This window comes from Amia ocellicauda, chromosome 3 (genome assembly GCF_036373705.1).
Source record: "Amia ocellicauda isolate fAmiCal2 chromosome 3, fAmiCal2.hap1, whole genome shotgun sequence".
Classification (NCBI taxonomy): Eukaryota; Metazoa; Chordata; class Actinopteri; order Amiiformes; family Amiidae; genus Amia; species Amia ocellicauda.
The window spans coordinates 7073586-7095166 of NC_089852.1; the positions used below are offsets into that span (position 1 = coordinate 7073586).

At 35.9% G+C, this 21581-nt stretch overlaps 1 protein-coding gene across 2 annotated transcripts in view; it reads right to left on the reverse strand.

Annotated features, from left to right (window-relative positions):
• adamts9 (ADAM metallopeptidase with thrombospondin type 1 motif, 9) overlaps positions 1–21581 on the reverse strand; it is a 50405-nt gene that overhangs the window by 16888 nt on the left and 11936 nt on the right. Inside the window, exons 13-28 of one of the 2 annotated variants that reach the window (XM_066697991.1) lie at positions 21210–21391; positions 20929–21065; positions 19900–20017; positions 19685–19780; positions 18154–18320; positions 17655–17784; positions 16940–17066; positions 16395–16605; positions 16063–16227; positions 15656–15817; positions 13943–14062; positions 11741–11848; positions 11452–11619; positions 7893–8174; positions 6291–6452; positions 5521–5697 (exon numbers count right to left, since the gene is read on the reverse strand). In XM_066697991.1, coding sequence (XP_066554088.1) covers positions 5521–5697; positions 6291–6452; positions 7893–8174; positions 11452–11619; positions 11741–11848; positions 13943–14062; positions 15656–15817; positions 16063–16227; positions 16395–16605; positions 16940–17066; positions 17655–17784; positions 18154–18320; positions 19685–19780; positions 19900–20017; positions 20929–21065; positions 21210–21391 — 2512 coding nt within the window. Of the gene's footprint in view, positions 1–1984; positions 5698–6290; positions 6453–7892; positions 8175–11451; positions 11620–11740; positions 11849–13942; positions 14063–15655; positions 15818–16062; positions 16228–16394; positions 16606–16939; positions 17067–17654; positions 17785–18153; positions 18321–19684; positions 19781–19899; positions 20018–20928; positions 21066–21209; positions 21392–21581 lie in introns of those variants that run through there. The other variant, XM_066697992.1, reaches the window with a different exon arrangement.

A 21581-nucleotide genomic window follows, 5' to 3' on the forward strand; every position in this document is an offset into this window, starting at 1 on the left:
AAGAAACAATGGAAAACAAAAACACAAAAACATATTTTAATAAATGTATTAAATCTTACACTGCTATTATAACAATAGTGGAAGCCTAGGCAGATTGTAACATCAATAAACCAATTCAAACTATGAATTGTAATAATTAAAAGGTGTATTTGTATTGAATCATACAAAACAAATAATTCAAATCATATAAACAAAAACCTTAGCTAATTTTATATTGAGTTTATGTCCATATACTGTAGTTAACATTGCATTTATGTAAAAATACTGGGCTGAATTAATCATTAAACTTCTCTCAAGTACTGTACCTGTACTGTACTATATAAGAGTATAGTTTGTAACATCTATGTGGAAGGATATTTATTTATTAACAAGCATGAACGGAAACTATTTGTATCTAAACCCCTCCACCTGAGACAATATAGTGATAAAACGTACAACTGCAGTTTAGTTATTGCTTAATCATTTGACCATTTTGAATACTACATAAGTCATATAATACACACATGAATACATGTGTTTTATAGTAATAATTAATTGTTCTTTGTGACGTGATTTTCAATCTTCATTCATCCCCCCATGCTAAAACAACATTATAGACAGCAGAATCTGAATTGAAACGTTTTTCTTATAAGAAGAATGTGAAAAGGTGTAATTCCAAAAACTCCATTCAAGCTGATTAGAGTCTAGATTGGGCTCCGGGATGCAGTATTACTCTGTTACAAGACTAAAAGTGAACTGCACGGAGTTCTTTAACATTGATGAGCTTTAGGAGTCATATCGTGCTAACTATGTTGACAGACTGATCACCGGATCAGATTTACATGCCATTGATGAACTCACATTGAACAGTGTTTATAATAATATACTACACATATCTGTGCCACACTGAATTCTATACCTCAATAGACGTGTCTCATTCACAGGTTAGACATTACAATAATAACGAATGTAAATAACTTATTTACGGTTATTATGTTTTTAAAAATAGTAGCTGCAGCTCGCCTTCCATTCTCGCGCTCGCTCTGCACAGCGTCAAGGTTCCCGCGCTGATGACGTGTGATTCGCTGCGCGAACAAGGTGCGCGGCGGTATGCAAATATAGATTGACAGACAGGAAGGACATCCTATCATTACATTCGGACAGAATGCAATGATTGGTCGATCCTTTTTTAGTCCTGTCCCTTCCACAGAAGATATATATATATATATATATATATATATATATATATATATATATATATATATATATATTTTACATTTAGACCACTTAAATTATTGATTGCTATCAGGATGTGAAGAGACTTTCAACCAGTATAACAAAAAAAAAATCTGTAAAAGATTGCATAACCTACATTTAATTTATTAAAGCATAATAGTTATTTTTTAGAATATAATTGTCCACATATTCAGATTATGATAAACAGGATGCAAAACTTGATAACTTGCATGATATTTGAGTACCTCAATACATATCTTTAAAGTATGCTAAGGTAATCCGTTTTAATAGAAAGAAAATATTTGTAAAATTAAAAACATTTTGTATGTCATACATTAAGCATGACAAAGGGATTTGTATTGCCATAAATGCAAATTACAAAATTACTGTACACATTTACGACAGTTTATCTTATCTAGAATTTAATTAGCATTTTTGAAAATATTTCCAATACGTTTACGGTAAAGAAGATACATTAAATTAATTATTTTTGGATCTCTGGAAGAAGCATTTTAAATATTCGAGAGGATTATTTAATTTTTTTATTTGAAATATTTGGTCAGATTAATTTCAGATTCAGGCAGCGTTACTTATGTAATAGATAAACTGACACATCAAATTGCCCTTTTCCTATATATATATCAAAAAAACTTTAAAGGCACTAGTTATAATGCAACAGTGCATGTTTTAATACCAAACATTTGTGTAAATATGTGCAGTGTTATACAAAAACATAAACCAAATAAACATTTGTATAATATTTCTACTTTTCTTTAATTGTTATCTCTTGACATTAAGCAACGTAAAAGTATGCAGTATTTATATAAAAATTAAATATTAACATTAGAGGCATTATACTGAAGTAAAAAATAAATACAAATAATTACATAAATATACAAAAAATCCACAACACTGAAACAATTCAGCTAATACTGCAATTGTATTTAAATTATGAATCTTAAAATGTTGCTTCAGTTACACAACATTAATGACCAAAAATTAACAAACATTCAAAGTGATTGGTTTGTCACTCCAGAAAGTTAGTTAATCATTGTAACCAGCCTCATGCCCGCATGGAAGAGAGGAGGGCAATATTACATGACAATGAGGTAGACACAAATGACTGGCTTAGAGACTGATTATCAAAGATAAAACAATGTGTCCCTTGTTGCTGTAGCTTTTGGAAGTCTGTAAAATGTTGTTACAATATTCTATTGAAGTTTAAATAGACATGGTATTGACAGATAAAATATAATTTGACTGAACAAAAGTCTTCACATCGTGTTTACTAATTCAATGACAGTTTAAAAAAATGCATCTTAAATTGAACATTTGTCACCTTGAATGGTAGCTAAATACATGAAAAAACTAAAAAGAAAATAAACATCAGAAGATGAATAAAAGCAGTCGATATGTTTTCCAAAATGTGGAATTTTACATACTAAAAACATATGTAGCACCCATGTGTGTGACCTTAAATATAATAATAAATCATAAAGGTATATAGATTTCTCCCTTGTAGTGAAGAAGCACCATTAAAATAATATAAATGAATGGCTAGTTAATGTTTTTTCTTTTCAAGTGAGGTATGGCAAAGCACATTTTCACATGTGGATTGAGTTACTTTGGTTATACCCACAGAAATGAGATACACATGAATATCGAAATACTTAAAATGCTATTCATATATAACACCTTCTGAGTAAAGTGCTTTATAATACAATATGCCGTTGTTTTCATGATTGTTCAACACTGTTACATGAGTGGTGCCCTGAACAAAACACTTGACAACACAAAACTACAATGTAACCTGCCATTCCTTCATCAAACCATCAAAACCAAATGGTAAAACATAAAAACCTGTACACACTCCTGCACATTACATTTGAAGTTATCAAGGTTTTCCAGTATACCTACATTATAAGGATGTAAACATCTCTGGAGAAATCTAGCAAAGTCACCTACTTCAAATATTGTTAGCACCAAATGTTCTAGAAGGAAAACACTATCTCAACTTGAAATACAACAGAGGACTATTGAATGCATACATTCTCAAATGTATTTCAAGTATGTGTATTAATCTATTGAAAAAGTAATGGCATTGACATTTTACAGACTGTGAATTCCTCTCTCAGTGTTTTCTGTGTTAACAAAACATCCTCCTGACATACAATTAACATTTTTCTTATCAATATGTTAAGCCTACAGAAAATAGACATTATAGATAAAACATCATTGCAGAGGAACTGCAAGGTTAATTTTCATATAATATGCTACATACACCAGAACAGAAAATGCTTAAGTAATAAATTATTTTTCAAAAACCTAAAATGTTTATTTGATTTTGAAATATATTACTAATCCTGAATAAGAAGAGAACATTAATACCAGTAACAGGACATTTTGCATAGTGTCATAGCTGTTCTCTTTCAGTTTGAGAACACTACCCAAAGGGGGGCGGGTTAAGCCTGTTTCCAGTGTACCTCATACAAAACCTTTTTCTATCAAAACTGCCTATAGGCCCGTGTGTGTGTCACTCAAACAGACCCTTCCTGTTTCCTGTTTGTATAACTTGTGATGCACGAACCAGAACTTTGTCATTTCGCCAGGAAGACCTCAGGTTGTATGCAAAGTCTCTCCTGCCTAATTTATTAATTGTATTAGTTAAAAAGCTTTTCTACACCCAAGCTTTTTCTATTGTGGTATATACATTTCTCCTTCGGATAGCTATATTTGTATATATTGTAACTGGCTAGAGACTGCCGCAAACTGTACTGTAAATGTCCAGTGCTGGACATACCCCCCACACTATATATATACTGTAATTATGTGTATATTATTAATAAATAATACGCCGTGCCGGCCACACCTCAGTTGCTGGGTCTCTGGTTTTACATATATGTATATATATAGTATCACTAGACTGTGCTGTGGCCTGTTTTCCCCTTCATAATTTTCTCCACAGTACAGGGACAGAAACAGCATCTGTAACATCCACGGCATTACACGGCCTGCGGCTCACCAGTCTGCCATGAAGACTGCGTGAGGGGCTCCTCCGCTGGCTTGCCTTGCACTACAGCCTGCGGTTTCACCTGTAGATCTTGTTCTGCTACTTCTGGATGTGGCCTGAGTGAGTGTCTGGCCCCGTGGCTGCAGTGTGCTATTCACACTCGGTGCCCTCTAGCACCACAGACAGTGCAGCGCTTCCCGGTGCATTGGTGCGACTAGGCCTGTAAAGCCCGCATGGCACTATGTTTTCCTGCACAGCTGCCCGATGCACAGATTACAGCACTTTTGTACGGTGCATCTCGGTGGTGTTCGGTGCCTCCCATGTCGGTGCTTCGGCGCTACTTGGTGCTTTGGTGCAGTACAGTTGCAGTGGTGAGCTTGTGTTGCCGGGTGGAGTGAGCTTTACAGTGACTTGAGCTCTGCTAGGCGCTCTACATCCTGTGTGGGGAATCTCAGTGGTTGGCGTGCCGTTTAGTCCCCACAATGGCAGGTGCCACATCCGGTATGCTAGCGTTCCTGCAAGCTTCCACAGCACACACCGCAACGAAGGAGCCACTGCTCCCTGCCCCCAGAGGGTGGCCATGCCTCCTGCTCCATCTGCCTTGGACCTGACCAGATGCGTAGAGTGCTGGAGGACCTGTAAGTGTTGCCTCAGGGCAGGCTTCCTTACCAGTCTGCTGCCCTCCTCCCTTGCGACAGTTTGGTGATACAGTAACCCCTCCTCCTTTGGGTAGTGTTCTTGAACTGAAAGATAACCACAGGTTGTGTATGCAACCCCGGTTATCTGAAAAAGAGAACACTACCCAAAGGTTGCATGGAAGTTCAGACTAAGAGGAAGGTCAGGTTTGTGCATCACCATTTATACAGACAGGAAGGAGCTGTTTGAGTGACACATGCATGGGCCTATAGGCAGCTTTGACAGAAAAATGTTTCGTATGAGGTACCATGGAAAATGGCTTAACCCCTCCCCCTCTGGTTTGTGTCCTCTTTTTCAGATAACAGGGGGTTGCTTACACAACCTATAATTTTTGGTTTTGGTTTCATAAATAGGCACGTTTATGTTAAAGACCTCTTTTCTAGTATGTTCCCAGTCTATTATTGTTCTAAATGTACAACTTGACAGATTGCACATGTTTCTTAACTTCAATCATCAATAGCATGCACAGGGAAGACACAGTTATCCTAGCACGAGTGCTATTCTCCCCTTGACTTTTTTTCTTTTTTCCTCTTTAAACTGGGGTACAGATAAGCTCCATATACTAAAAGGTTAAAAAATACAAATATTTATGATCGTACCAAACTCCAAGGATTGGCGTTCCAGTGAGGATCTGAAGAACAAGCTTGTGTATTGCACTGCTCTCGATCTGGAGGTTTGTCAAGAATTTCACAGCTCAGATCATTAAAACGTTCCCCATTGGGCCTCTGACACACAACCAGCCTGGTCTTTATTCCACCGCCACAGGGCTTCGTACACTGAAGAGAAGAACACAGGATTTGTCAATAAACAAGGCACAGTTCAGTAATGTAGTCTATCTAACTTCTACCTATTTGTTAGCCCCACCCCCTCTCTAGGCCCTCTACTGTCTGAAAGAGAACTATGTGTGGTATGACATAGCCTGATTGCAAAACAGTGGATAAAGTGACACAAATAACAACATGTTTGATGCCATTTAATATACATACATACCTGTATATATGCTATAGAATAAACAAAGCAAGTAAACATATTAATGCACATAAAATCTATTTATGTTATAAACTATGCATGTTGGATTATTCGGTGCTTTATTTTTTATGTATACTTATCTCAATTAGGGAGCCAAACAGAGCCCAGGTCACATTTAACCTTATATATAATGTTATATTATGTTAAGGTCTACATGCAGCACTTTCAAATCTTTAAAATTAGGTAAATGATACCTTTGCATCCTTTTAATTTCAAAACTGGGTTGAATTTAAAATCAAGATTCAACTGTATACATATATACAACATTCTAATTGTAAGGACAGAATTAAATCATAACTCAAAATATAAATATAAACATATGATAAACAAGAAAATGTACCTCTCCCCAGTTACCATAAGCCCACTGAGGACAGGGTCCAGATTCACAAGATCGCTGCTCAATGGGTTTTGTCCTCTCATCACAGTTATTAGCTGCATATCCATTCTCATCTTGACAAACAACTACCCGTCTCTGGAATCCCCCAGCACAAGTACTTGAACACTGTCATAACAAACACCAGAAAATGAGAGCAGTACATGGACAATTTCAGCACTATATTCAAACAGCACATTCATGTACACAGATCAGCTCCTTACTATAAATGAATATGGGCTGCAGTTGTGTCTTAAACAAACACTAAAAAATAGTTGAAAGATTTTTCTTTTCTTTTGTTTTCACGCTTTTCAAAGGAATTCAAAGTAAATGCTTTTACCAAAGGGTAAACATCAAAAATAAGTTAGAATTATCAGCAACCTGGAAACACAGCTTAATGTCCAATGTACAACTAGGGAAATTGTTAATATTATGTTCACTTCTAGAAAACTAAGAATATGGTTAGGACTTCACCAGACACATTTTGTAGGGGGATTGCCAAAATCAAAGGGTGTGTTAGCAGGAATATGGACTTTTAAATTCAACAAATTTAATTGTGAGCACAATTACTAATTTGACTGACAAAAATAAGAAAATTAGATCCACTAGCTTGTATTCCTTGACGAATTATTAAACACAGCTAACTAGAGTACTAAAAATGCCCACTTCCCAGTGATAAGTAAGTAAAAACGATATGACATTAGAGACCAATTAGCCTTGTGTATACGACGTATAAGATTATAAATCAATAATCAGGGCTAAATTTGATGTTCATCTGTACAGTAAAAATAGTATCAGAAACAGTCAGCATGGGTCCAAAAAAGGTTGATGTTGATTGACCAAGCTCCATGGCGTCTTTGAAGAAGTTAGTACAAGAATGGATACTAACAGGGCATATGACATAATCAATTTGGATTTTCAAAAAGCCTTTGTCAAATTGCACAATGAAAGATTAGTCCTAAAGCTCAAATCAGTGGGATACCGAGGTAGTACATGCATGTAGATGTATAATAGAGAAAGAGAGAGTCCTTGCAAGGGAGAAATCACAAACAGGGATACTTTAATAGGAGGGTGCTCTAGACCTACTCATGGGGACTTATCTACTAACTGTATGCCACCTAGATAAGGAAAACAATGAAGAAAAGTTACTGATAATGTAGTGATCGTGTATTTTTTAATTGTTCTTAATTTTCTTTGGAAGTCAAGACACAATCATGACATTTTCATATCATCATTGTAAACTTGTGTTGTATTAATGTATAATAACACTATAATAACAACTATATTTGTATATTGCAATGTAAAATCCTTGGCAGAAAAGAGGAGATTTAGTACAAAATATATGCCATGGACCTGCATTTAATATAAGGTTTGAGTTAAGACTGAACTGCCAGTCAGCAACACTTGAAGCTTAAATGGACATAAAACAATCCAATGAGGTATGTATACATGTTATTCACTACTGGTATTGTTACTGTAAACCTTTAAACGACACTGTTAGTCTTGGAAACATGAGTAGAGATAGATATGGACAGTGCTGGAGTTACAAACAGGTAGACATGTACTCACGGCCCCCCAGGGTCCTGTTCTCCACTGGTGAGATCCATGTGTCTGCCCCCGGCCGGCGTTACGGATGGAATTCCCTGGTGAAGGCACCTTTATTCGCAAATCTACATTCGAGGGAAACCTCCCGTGATCAGTGGAGCGTGAGGGACACTGGGACATGGCACAGTCCTGTTCGGTTGCTGGACGATCATCTGGATCACATTCGCTGACGTCAACAACCTGCTCGCTGAAATTCACACACACCACCTGCCTGGTGGCTTTCCCCTGACCACAAGTCACCGAGCACTGAAAAAACACACCGGCAAAGGAGAAGGAAAAATATTCAGATAGACACTTGCAGAATTCCTGTGGAATAAAAGTTGTTAATTTCGTTCTTCCAATGGTGAAAAACATATTTTAGATGGGATCAATGTTTTGGTTGTTAGGTAAAGCATTTTTGAAAATGATACAGACAGTAATGCTGTGATGATGATAATAATAATAATAATAATAATAATAATAATAATAATAATAAACAATAAACATTCACATACATATTCAAGATTTACTTTAAATCAAAACAGTAATGGAACAAAATAGAGGAAGAACTGAAATATGTAATGCTTTTAATTTAAATAAATGCTAGAAAAACAGAATGTAGTGAAAAGAAACTAGAGGAAATTAGGAAATAATCTTTGGAGAATCATTGAATTTGATATCAATCCATGATTTAGAGGCCACATAATTAGAACCTATTCATTACACTTACATTTTGTAGGGATTTACTCCAGTGAGTGAACAGATTAATAGGTAATGGAATACATTAAGGAGATGGTAGTTACTAAATTAAATATTCAATACTGGAAACAGCCCTTGACTATCCTATTGTTTTGTCATTATGGGTACTGCTACATTGAAAATGACTATCCTACAGGTAAACAAAAATGACTGAACTTTCCACACTTTCCAATGATAAACCCAAGCCTGGTTCAACTGGATTTTCACTTTCAGAGCCGTTTCTAGGCATAAGCGACATAAGCGACCGCTTAGGGCCCCCAGCCGCTAGGGGGCCGCCTAGCAAAAGCTAATAATTAATAAATTGAATATATTTTAAATTATTTTCTATAATTGATCACAGTGATCTTTTTTCAGATTGGATTTTATGTTTGATCATGGAATCAAACATAAGTTTTGCTCTAGAAACCTATCATCAATCTGGTTTTGGTACGCACTGGGTGTAGTAGAAAAAAAGAAATATATAGGATTACGACACAATCAAATTATAATGGCAGAAACAAGACCAAGAATGCACCAACCTGGTGCACAAAAGGGTAAAAATAAACTGAAGGAAAAACGAGCACAAGAGAAAGGTATTGTAATGATTTTTGATTATGCTTCATTTTTATTGCTATACAGAAGCTAGCTTGCATACTAACTGTTTCAATGATGATGACATTTATGTGTAGCTATACCTATCTGTTTTTTCTCGTTACTTTAAGTGGACAGTCCAAGTTCACCTTACCTGCCACCAAATAGCGTTTCATTATAACATGGTGGCTGTGTATTTGCATCTGTAGCGAGTTATACCTTGAAGAGGTTTGTTCTTTTTCTTCTTTTTTCTGCCTCAGTAAAAGTCTATGCTATAACACTGCAACCTAGTTCCGCAGCATCAATTATCAAGTTAGCTAATTAGCTATTAAGTTAAAATCAGCAAATGGGATTTGACAATTGTAGCTTGGTCTAGGTCAAACTGTGCATTGCACCTTCCAAGGGGGGTGCAGGAGTGTGTCAAGGAAGGCTCGAGCTAGTTACAATTAAAAAGAAAGTGTAGAAAATGTATATATATATATGTTAAACATTATATTCTAAAACAATAAATAAATAAATAAATAAATACGCTTTTGCTTAAAGTTCTTCTGTTCCGAAGCAACAATGACAGTTTTGTACAGTGTCCTGGGGTACCCTGAAAGGCGCTCCTAAATGAATTATAATTTTACGTTATTATATAAGTATATAAGTAAATTCAGCAGCGTGCTTTGAGAGAACCTGTGAGAAAATGATCATTTTGTGAGAAAGGGAGAAAAGTGTCTAATACAAGCTGAAGTGAGGGCAGCAGGGGAGGTGCCAGCAAACGCAAAAGTCGAAAACTGGACTTTACATGGAGTGGCTTCTCAGCATTAACTGCAATTCAAAGAAAATATCGCCCCCTGCTTTCTTTGGAAGATGACTTATGTGTCTGTGTCTAAATTGCAACCCCGAATCCCATTACTATGGGCATTGAGGAAACAAACACACCCCTCCCACTGATTAGGTAGGAATAATGAATATTATATGGAATAAATCTTGAATTGGTTTGTGTCATGTATCTTAAATGGTTGTACATTTTTAGTTTAGCTGTTTCCATTTCTACTGTTTTTGATCTCAAAATGTAAAGCCTGCTTCTGCAACTCATATTGTATTGATCAAATTCCTACTTTTTTATTAATGATTTTGCAACATAGGCACAGTAATTTTTTGTCATTGCTCAGAGTGGCTCATTTTGATAAAGGTTGAGAACCGCTGGTCTAGATAGACTGATTTAAACCTGCAAAGTGTGTAATAAATATCAATCAGGACCTTTGTTAACTGACAGGCTTCAGACTACACATGATGCACACGTGCTGCTGACTATGATTGAGCCTGGGGCAAGAATCCGTAAACCACTAAACATATGTCATTGTAAAAAATGGGATCAGGAAAAAAAGTGAAGGGGGCCCCCCCAAATCATATCCTGCCCCAAAAGGCTAGAAACGTCCCTGTTCATATTGCTAAGTAAAATACTTGGTACAAGACAAGAATACCCTGGTCATGATTCAGCACAAGCTGTAGGCCATTAACCCAAATGCAATATACAAATTTGTAAAATTGACTGCATAGTCTCTCAAACTGTACAACTGTGAGCTGATAATTGTGGAATGGTTGTGAAGGGGAGAGATCGATGGAAGACGATGAAATTTTGTTGACTTATTTTGCCTGATAAATTGCTTAATGTCTTTGTTATTTTTCACACTAAGCATTTTGTTCCCTGTTTAATTTTAATGAAGCCCTTGAGTAAAACTGAAAGCTGCAATTCTCATCTGGGTTGGTTTGTGGCCTCTAAATACATGGCTTCCTGCTTTATTTAAGTCTGCATTAAGTTCACTGAGTAACTTTGACAGAACTAAAACCGAAAGTCTCTCCCACAACCCCCGCCCCACACCCTATAGCAGATTGCTTCAATCTGTGAGCACAAAATCTAATTCTCTCTGGTTATGTAATTCTGATGTAAAACATGTGTAAATTAAGTCTATACCTTAACATTTTCACTAATTTAAAAAATCCAAGGGCAGTTCTGCTCCTAGAACTATTTATCAATACATACATTCATAAACAAACAAACAAACAAACAAATTAATTAATTAAATGAAAAATGCTTTGTGAAAGACACTGATTCTACACAGTAACATTTAAGAAGCAGGTGTATTTAGGCAAAGAACTTACTAAATATACCTTGATTTTGCAATCACCTAATCTTTAAAGCCAATATTTATTAACTGCTTCTTACCAAAGTCCACTCCAGTACTTTCCACTGTCCACAAGATATAACAGAGCACACTTCTCGTGCAGGTGGTTTGGGAAGGTGAGAGCAAGCAGACTCCTCAGCAACACCGCCTTGATTGTCCCTGCAGCTGACATAGCGCATTCTGGTGCCTTTACCACATGTTGCACTGCACTGTACAAGAAAAATAATAATTTTGTGCACAGACATGTTACCTTCCATATAAGTACTTGACAAAATATAATCAATGTAGTTTGCTCTTAATACATTTAAAACCTATATTTATTTATTTTACCTGGGTCCAGGATCCAAAACGCCACTGGGTTCTGTGACCAGCGTGAGTTGGTACTTTAGTCTCTGGAACAGCGGGATGCATAACAGGACAGGCTGTTATTTCGCAATCCTATAGGAGACAAAGCATAAATGGTCATTTATCAAAAGCACTGGAGCAGGAATCAACACACACAACCTGTGAATGTGAAAAAGTAAAATGAGAGGATGGAGTAATAGAGTAAGGTTGCACAGCTAATCCATTGTAAGAGTTTGATTATTTCTCGCCTGTCTAATCTGCCCTGTACACTGCTGCTAATGGTATCCTTGACTGGCATCTTTGCATTGAAATTACTTTTTTTTGCATTGACCTCAGCAGACAGCAAGGTTGTTAACCATGAACCACTGACTCATGGACAGGAATGTATGCTGTAGTTAAATTGACATTTTGTCACGATTCTCAAAGAAATGTTTCATTACATTTGGTTTTCAACACTCATTTTAAAACCTGCAAAACAGTAGTATAGAGTGGCCTTCAGCAGCTTTAACAGATTTTTTTTTTGGTCGTGATTCAGGTGTACTACGCTCGCAACATAAAGTCCATTATAGCTGGTTCCAACTGTGTGACAAGGAAATAATTTACCCAGGACAGCACTGCAGCAGAATTCATTGCTTGTACCCAGCTTCACGGATGAATGCCTGGAATCACACAGTGAAGTGACTTGTTCAAGGTCAGAGAGCCATTGGCTGAGTTAAGAATTAAAACCATGGCCTCTTAGAACCCATTTCCAAGCGTTTATTACTTTACTCACATAGTATTAGTGTTGAACGGCTGAATGTGTTTAAGACAAAATAAACTGTATCCTTATAAAGATTGAAAACAAATGTTTTACAGGTCTAATAACTGTACTATTTACTGCACTGAACAACAGAGTTACAACCATTATAGAAGCACACACATGTGTCTTATTTTCTTGCAACTGTTAGTGTTACAATTCACCCCCCACCCCCTGGCATTTTATTTAAATAGTTTTTTTAATATATGTTATAGCAACTTGTCAACAGAATACCTCGGAATAATTTAATATGAAACAGTTATTGTGTATCTGGAATCCTGGCCTTGTAGGAAAGAAACATTCTTGCGTATAATACTCCTAGCCAAGTGCTTCGGATTCCCCTGTATGTTTCAACTTTCATGTTGCTTACTGGTACAAATTCCACAACACCTGGAGCTGGAGTACACCCCTTTAATGTTGCCTCCTCCGTGTTTCTTGGAGCTCCAGACACTCCTCTTTAAATTCTTTAAATGGATTTCTCCAAACCCTCATTCTCCACACTGAGTCAAGCAAAAAAACTCAGCTTCCCAAATTACTTTGAAGAAACAAGCTTATAGGGTATTCACTGGAAAAAGACAAATGTTCGTCTTCTAAACTACTACTTTGATGGTGACATTTTGTGCAGAGACCAAACCACCGAGTCCCCTGCCTTTCATTGTGTTCCCCGCTTCTGCGCTGGCAACAAGCATAACACCACATTGTTCAATCGGCTTAAAAGTTAAGATTTCAACATCTCTTTATAACTCTGTAATACTATACTATAATTGTTCTTTGGCAAGCTAGCTACATCTATACAAATGAATTGAATAGCTTGGCTTTGAAACATTAGACTCAAAAGATTATAAAATCAGTACTTTTATGTATAAATGTCAGTTTTACATTTTCATTTTACTACAGCAAAGCATGTAATAGTCATCCTCTGGTCACTCTAGTAAATTCCTGCTTTCACCAAATTAATATAAAACTGGCTGCTGACATGCAACTCAATATAATCTCCACATGCCCTCAATGGCTATCTGCTCAGTAGGGGATGCTCTGGGGGAAGTGAGCCAATGTACTAATAATATATAGCAATGTGAAAACAAACATGGCTCTTTTCAAGTTTACAATATATTATTGTTCAGGTAGTTCAGTGTTTAAAGAAAATAAACAATTTTACCTAACTTCCCTTTAGTCACAATTGTTTCCATTTAAATATAATTTTATTATTAAATCTGCAAAAAATATAAAAACTACCCTAAACAAAAATAGTAGGTATTGGAATATAAAAGTTAGGGCAACACTCCTATGAAGTTAAAATATAATTAGACTTTGAAAAGTGGTAAAGGTGCAACAATGAGAAATACAATGGTAGGAAAATGCATAGAATTTTAATGAAAAAAAAGTCTAACCTGAGTATCAGTTGGCCTGGTAGCTGCATTACATTCAGTATCGTCCATCACAGACCCATAAGATCCCACAACACATTTGACTGCCCTCATTTGATAGCCCTGACCACATGTGGTGGTACACTGGAAACAGAATAACAGTTTAAGGAATATATTCAAGTCAGCATGAGAATTATTAAACTGATGATATCATTTCAGGAAGCCCATATCCCATTTAGACGTACCCATGCAAGGTTTAATATATAAGGGCCAAGAAGTCCACAGCATTTCAAGTCATTTGTCTCCCTGGAAAGGCATAAGTACATACTGCTTTCTTCTACTTCACTGACTTGACTGAAATGAGGTCAAACCTGCATGGCACCGGTTCAGCTGAAATTGCGCACGGTTCATTTAATGCCTTCAAATATACATTTAACATGATTGCCTATTCCATGGTATGTGAATACATAAGCTCTGTCACACTTTTGTGCTTATTGGAAGTTTGCGCACTTTTGGTTTATTTTGATGTCTAACCAAAATGTTCATTTTTAGACATTGAGCATTCACTTTCTTGGGAGAAAAATCTAATACAAAGGCATATGGAATGTTAAATAAAACTTAAACATTCACAAATCTGTCTAACCTATGTCTTTATCTATCTATCTGATTAAATAAAGTCTTTCTTTTCTATAATGCAACAAAATATTTCCTCTGGGCTGACTTATATCCATGGAAAAAGTTTGATTTATCACAGATTGAGGGCCAAATTTTGATCAAAGAGCAAGGCACTCAAGGCAGGGTTAGCGTACTAGCTAGCAGTATCTTGATGTTCAAACATAGGCCATAATTTGTTCTGCATTGCTTTGTGCAGGGTTAATGCACCTAGTACTGGCAACAGGGATTGGCATTAATTTTGAGGCAAGGAGGTGTCATTAGCATGTCCTTGTGAAGTGATTTCGATGATGTTGCAAAAACTGTTAGCGTCTTGTGTATGCATTTAAAAAGAGGATTTTTCTCAGCACAATCATTGGGGCAAATAACTGCAGAGTATCAACATCTGAGTCTTACACAAAACGGGAAGAAACTATCAGAATTAATGCTTTTGTAGTTGTATACAGAAAAGAGTTGGCATTCAAATTAAATGTCCATAATAAAGAAATGGTGCCAAAGAGAAAAATAAAGTTGGTAAAATGGCTAGATTTGAGGTTACATTGTGTATAGAATGTTATACTTGCACAGTATTGTAGTTTATATCTCAATGATTACTGTAACCTTTTCATTTACAAACTCCATATATTTTATTGTACTTGTTCTTGTACTTTACTTCAGCTGTAAAGACACTGAATTAATTAATTAATATTACTTTAAGGAAACAACTCATTTTCATAGGGAAATAATATGATAATCCAAATCCAATTAACTTAAATATATTCTGTAGGCATTTGGCAATTGGCTGTCATGGATGCAATACATATTATGACTGTGGCTTTGGTTAAACAAACAGCAATTTATCAGTTTTCTCCTGTTTGATTAAAACATATCTGAGCACTGATTTTACCAGGAATTTTACCAAAATCCTTCTTTAGGAACAGACCACTCACATCAACATTGTGGAAGTGACTTTGTGCATTGCCTTTGCCCTTGCACTGATCTTTAACATTTGAGTCCTACATGTCTACTTAAATCTTAGGATTACATTTTAACACCTAGAGAAGAGAGGTGGATGGTAAAGCTGACCTGGCCCCATGGTCCGACTTGCCACGATGCACACTCCTGCTGTTGGCATGTCTGTACTGATTCAGGTTTGGAAGAATCACAAAATCTGTCATCAAGTCTGTCCTCCCCAAACTGACACCATGTCTGACGATGTTTGTATCCTTTACCACAGGTCACCAGGCACTGGAAACATAAATACACATTGCATAAGGACTTTTTATATTCAACTGGATGTAAAATATAGCACATCCCATCTTACAATTTTATGGAGACTATTGTTCATATAATCATATCAAAAAAAATATCAAATGCATTAATAGAATGTATTACATACCATAGATCACAAAGTTTCTCCTATATAACTCTCACAGCTAGTGATACTGAATAATTAATGTAAGTAATATGTACAATTATTAGACTTCACTTACTTCTGACCATTCCCCGGTTTTCCATTGTGGGCACAGGAATTCATTGCATGCCTGGACAGTCAGTTTATCCCGCTGACTGCACTTGCTTTCGTCGTGACCCGTCTCTGTAGATTTACCACACAGGGCTCTTCTGTGTCTCGTACCACCGCCACAACTTTTGGAGCACTTAAAACAAATGGAAACAGCCAGGCTTTAGCAACATCTAACATGTTTGCTGTAGACTCATCCCTCACAGATACCTTATTGCTTCTATTCAACTTGAACCAAGTTAAAAAATAAAGATAAAGATAAGATAAGATAAAAAAACATGTTTGTTTCAAGAAGTGACTTACTTCTGTCCAAGGGGCATATTCCCAGCCTCCCGGATTACAATCTCCGTGGCACACCTCTTTGTCATCTGGTTTGCGTTGATTGCTACAGTACCGGTCATCAACTTTCTCCGTTTTGCCCTCTGACCGCATATGCTTGGCACAATAAATTTCTAGAGTCCTGTAGCCCAGACCACATTGTACTGTGCACTCACTTTTCCTTGCTATGTGCCACCTGTTGCAGGGCATGAAACAAAGGTTTAAATAATAAATGTCAAGCATCAAGGTAGTATAGTGAAAAATGGTTCAACAATATCTGACAGATGTGGTTTGACTGAGGTACTGTAACGTTTCTTACATTCTTTCCACAGGAAATTAACAACTCATGCAGTAACACGTGCACAGGTAGACAGAGCACAGTAAACTGATCAATCTGCAAAAATCTTTTTCGTTCTGAATCAAGAGAAGCTATTTTGATTAGGAACTTGTTGGTGAAGTTCCCTGTTTTGTATTTCTCCGCAAGAGGGAAATCAATGTACCAATATTATCTATGTAAGCGATATTCTCACCTGAGTTCACATTCTGTATTGCATGGCTCAGTTATCACCGATGGCCGTGGAGAACCGTGACATCTTTGATCAGAAACAACCACACGGTCAGACTCTCTGTTGCAGATAACTTTTCTCTTGCGCTCCCCTGTTCAAAACACATCAAAATAATTATCTTTAATAAATGTACTAATATTTTAGATTTTCATTTTCATGTTTAAATAGGCAATTAATTGTATGTCATACACACAGTCCAATACACAAATACAATCAATTTCCCTCCACAAGGGCATAGCCAGTGAAAGTTCTTGCAAATACATTCCTCTAGTTTTTCTTCTGTCAATTTTGTTACAATTGTTTTTTGTTGATAACATTTTACAAAGATGACAGATGAAGCTTGATAAGATACACATAATTAGTTTTTCTCTAACACACTTAATTACACATTCTACAGCCCCACCCTCAAGTATCTATTAGACAAAGCTTGTCTGCCGATAACTAATATTAATTTTCCCCTAATCTTTGGAAATTCTGTGATAGCAGGGGATAAACATCAGTTCTCTAGTAAGTATCTTTTTTGCAGATGTAAAGTAATGTTTAGTTTAATTTCTCTATTGTAAAACATCTTGCTGCTCACAATACAGAGAAAAGCACAGTGTGGTGCAAAAAACCTTGAACAATTGGGCTCAGTACATTTTTCTGTGTAAGCTCTGAAGCTTATCGTTCTCACACATACCTTGGCAGAGCCTGCTGCACTCCTGCCAGGGGCCGTAAGCATCCCAAAAGAACTGTTGCGGTTTGTCTTCAATCGGAATATTGAATGTGTACCTTACATCAGGGTTGTATAAATTACCCACTGATAAAACCTATGCGAAGATAAAACAGACAGATGATTAATATTTTACACCGGTTCTTTTTCAAAGTTTCAAATTCCACAGTGTACTGCTGGTATTTGCTGGTGAGAAAGGAGTTGGGGAAAACAGTCATGTTTTTAAACAAGGTCAAAAAAAACAGATGTTACTTCATAAAAAATCAGTTAAATTAAACTAAATTAAAAGTAGTTTTGTTGACTACTTTGTGGAATACTTTGAAGTATTCCACAGATATTACTTTCACCATTAATCTTAAAGTCTGAACTGATTTTGAAGAAAAATACTTAATCCTTTGCATGGAGCAAAATACAGACTAAATCACTTGGAACAAATGGTATTTCTAAGACGGTAAAAATACCTTACCTGAACTACAATTTCTTCCTCAATGCGGTCTGTACAGTTGATTCTTTCAACGACATGGTCAGAGCCACTGTACTCTATTACAGCATTTCCTACTTTAATTTCCCTTTTAAACATGCTTACGACAAAATCCCCGTTAAGCAGGTATTCTCCATGACTGTTGGAAATTGCTGGCGAGGGGAAGCAGAAATACATAATATTACTGGAATTGAATGGGGAGAGTAACATACAATCAATTAAGTGAATCTCTTGTTAAACTATTTAATATTGTACACAAACATCAATCTTATTGATACATATGGTAACAGTGTTCATGTTTTCTTTACATTTTAGAAGTATGTGATAAAAAGATGTACCTAATTGGGGCAAAATAATCCAGCATTCCTTGAAAACTCAGTGGTTTCCTGCTAAACAGCAGTCTACTGCACAAATTCACACTAATGCGATTATGTAGCTAATTTCCTGAGTTACTTTCCTCACCATTTCACCCATCACAGTTATATGGCTACAAAGTCTCTTTAAGTGGACTTGAGACATACAGCTAATGCTGCCTAGTAGGATAAGATGGCCTGCATGTTGCTAGTCAGTAAAACAATTCAGAGTCCAAATGGTTATAGTAAAGAGAAATCTGCAAAGTTCACATGTTAACACATATGTTAGAAAATCATCAGGGTATTGAAAAGTGACTTAATTGTCTTTTGAGTAAGATTAGCACCTCCAGAAACACAAAGGTTTCTTCCCCCTGTAATTTCCTTTAAAAATGCTAAGAGGATGTCACAGCTCTTAAAGGCAGCGGTTTTTTGTATTCACACAATATCCACAGCTCAACTTTTCACACTTGCAGAATTGCATGTAAGCATATGCAAATGTTTCCATTACCATCATTAAATACAAGAGCACTTGATGTTCAAAGGAATACACTATTTATATACAGTGTTGGTTTAGTTCTTATACATTTCATAGTATAGTATAGTACTGGTTAAGATCACAAATATAAAACTAACAAAACAAAACAAAAAACACAGATGTTAAAAATTGTGATCTTATCTTGTTACTTTGATCTCCATCAGTTGCAGAGGTAATGGTGTTCCAACTACTGACTTTAAATTTAACAATTTTGAAAAGCTGAAACTAAATTGTTTCTGTAAATAACTGTTAATTACCATAATTTGTATTTTCTTTAATACAGTAAGCTTTAGCTGTTAAATAGAACATATATTGTAATGAGTTAGAACTAATGCTTTTTTGGGGTACTATGTAATCTGTTGTTCTTAAAGCTCTTAAACCAAGCTAATAAGCTTGAAATAATCCTAACTGCTTTCCCTGTTACAATATTAGAAAACTGCTTTGTGTATTTGATGCTGAACCGTGACAGTCAGAACACCAATTATAATCTTTCATACAATCACTTATGGAAAGCTAAAGAAACTTGGATTCTGTCCAGTACAGAAAGCATCAAGAATTGCAATGTAAAAAGATAATATTGGATGATAGTGGCCTATACTTTCTCTTTATAAATATGTAAGGCCCTTACCAAGGTAGTTGTCATCTTCTGGTTTCCCTGAGTAGCTGTGTTGTCGCACATCAATGTTTGTAGCACCACTAGGAATATGTACAACAACGTTATATCCTGAAATCAGAAGGATTCAAATGTGAAGAAAGCAATGTTAATTGAAAAAGTGGCTAAACAGCTTTTTCATCATGTTTCATATTAAAATTTGTAATATAAAATAAAATAATATTCCTTACCATAATTAACTGTATTAAAGGTTCCTGCAACTGTCTTGCAAGAAGAATTGTCACCACCACAAACCCCACATTTATCTCTCCTTGCTTTTGAATTCAACACATGATCACATCCAGCTTGCTGTACAGAAAAGAAGCACACATTGTCACACGAAAATATATGAGCCTCTTACATGGAAATGTAATGTTATTATTATTATTTTTTTTTTTTTTTATTTCTTGCCAGACGCCCTTATCCAAGGCGACTCAGATAATGTTTATTTTTTACTTTGGGCCAGATTAAATCAAAATTTTGACCCACCAGCTAATAGCAAACTACAAACCTGTATATTATAGCGGTTACATTTATGATTAGAAGAAAATGTCATCTTACTAAAAATGAAGCCGCAACTGAGTACAGTTCTGTAGTTTTCTATTAGCAGGTGGGTCAATCTAGGAATTGGCCAGCATAAGTTTATTTGCTTCTAAGGGTGCAGTAAATACAGTTCAATATTTGTATCAAGTGATTGAGTGTTGAGTTATAATTTCTGTTTTTCATTTTGGAATTTAATTATTTTTTAGTGACACCTCAAATGTACAATCTTGTGTTTCATAGGTTTAGAAATAAGATCAGACCTCTGGAGTATAATACATTATTTTCATTATCATATCATTTCTATAGCAAACATGAATACATTTCTATATTAATTGGAATATCAAGGTACCTGAACCATTTACACTTTTACTGAACATAAAACATTGGACATAAGACAATTATTAAAAATAAATAAATGCTGAATTCCTAATGGTTTGCTTCTCATTAGAAAACCTATTGTCAAGCTTTTCAGCAATGCACTTATGTTGAAATTTGAGTTAATCTCTAAACAATAATTTCTGGCAATGGAGAATAGCCTTCAGCAGCAAATCTACTTGGTGTTTAATTGTATCGACTATAATATTTATATTTCACTGTTAGTCAGAAAAAACATAGCCTAGATATCAAAATATTTTTGTTTCATCGTTAAATATAGTTATTTTAAGTAGTTTTCTTACCCGGCATAGACCCTGGACGCAAATGTCATTAGTATCTGGCCCACAAGGGGTGCCATCAATAACTCTGTCCCTGAGCTGGTAATAGGCAGTGCTTCCTGCAACTCTGCAAAAAAGCTTGCAGCGGTCTTTCATTAAAACTGTTAGGGGAAAAAAGAGAACCAAAACAAAGCAATTACAGCATAAAACAAATCTGTAGGACAGTTTTCCTTCATAAAAAGTTGTTAATGAAAAAACTCCAGATGTAAAAGGTGTTAATGAAAAGAAAACTCCAGTCAACTTACTTCCGCTGTACTTGGGAACCCAACGCACATTTGGAGGTAGACCATTAATGTTAAAATGCCTTCCGTCAAATGCTGCACACTGTTCCTCCCTGAAGTCTTTCTTCTGCTTGGAACAAGGCTCAGAGTTGCAGGAGCGGAACTTCATTCTGCGCCCAACGCAGTATTTCCCCCCGTTTCTTGGCCTACAAGAGCAACAAGCAAATCGGGTTATTGTCTGCTGTCCCTGGAAGTGAATTAGTGCTCCGTTGTCTGTGAGCTTAATGTCTCAAAGGTCGGATTCAAACATAAAATGTTACTTCAATATTCATTTTTTTGGACATTGACAAATTCATGATACACTTAATTTCATATCGATAAAATGATCCCATTTGT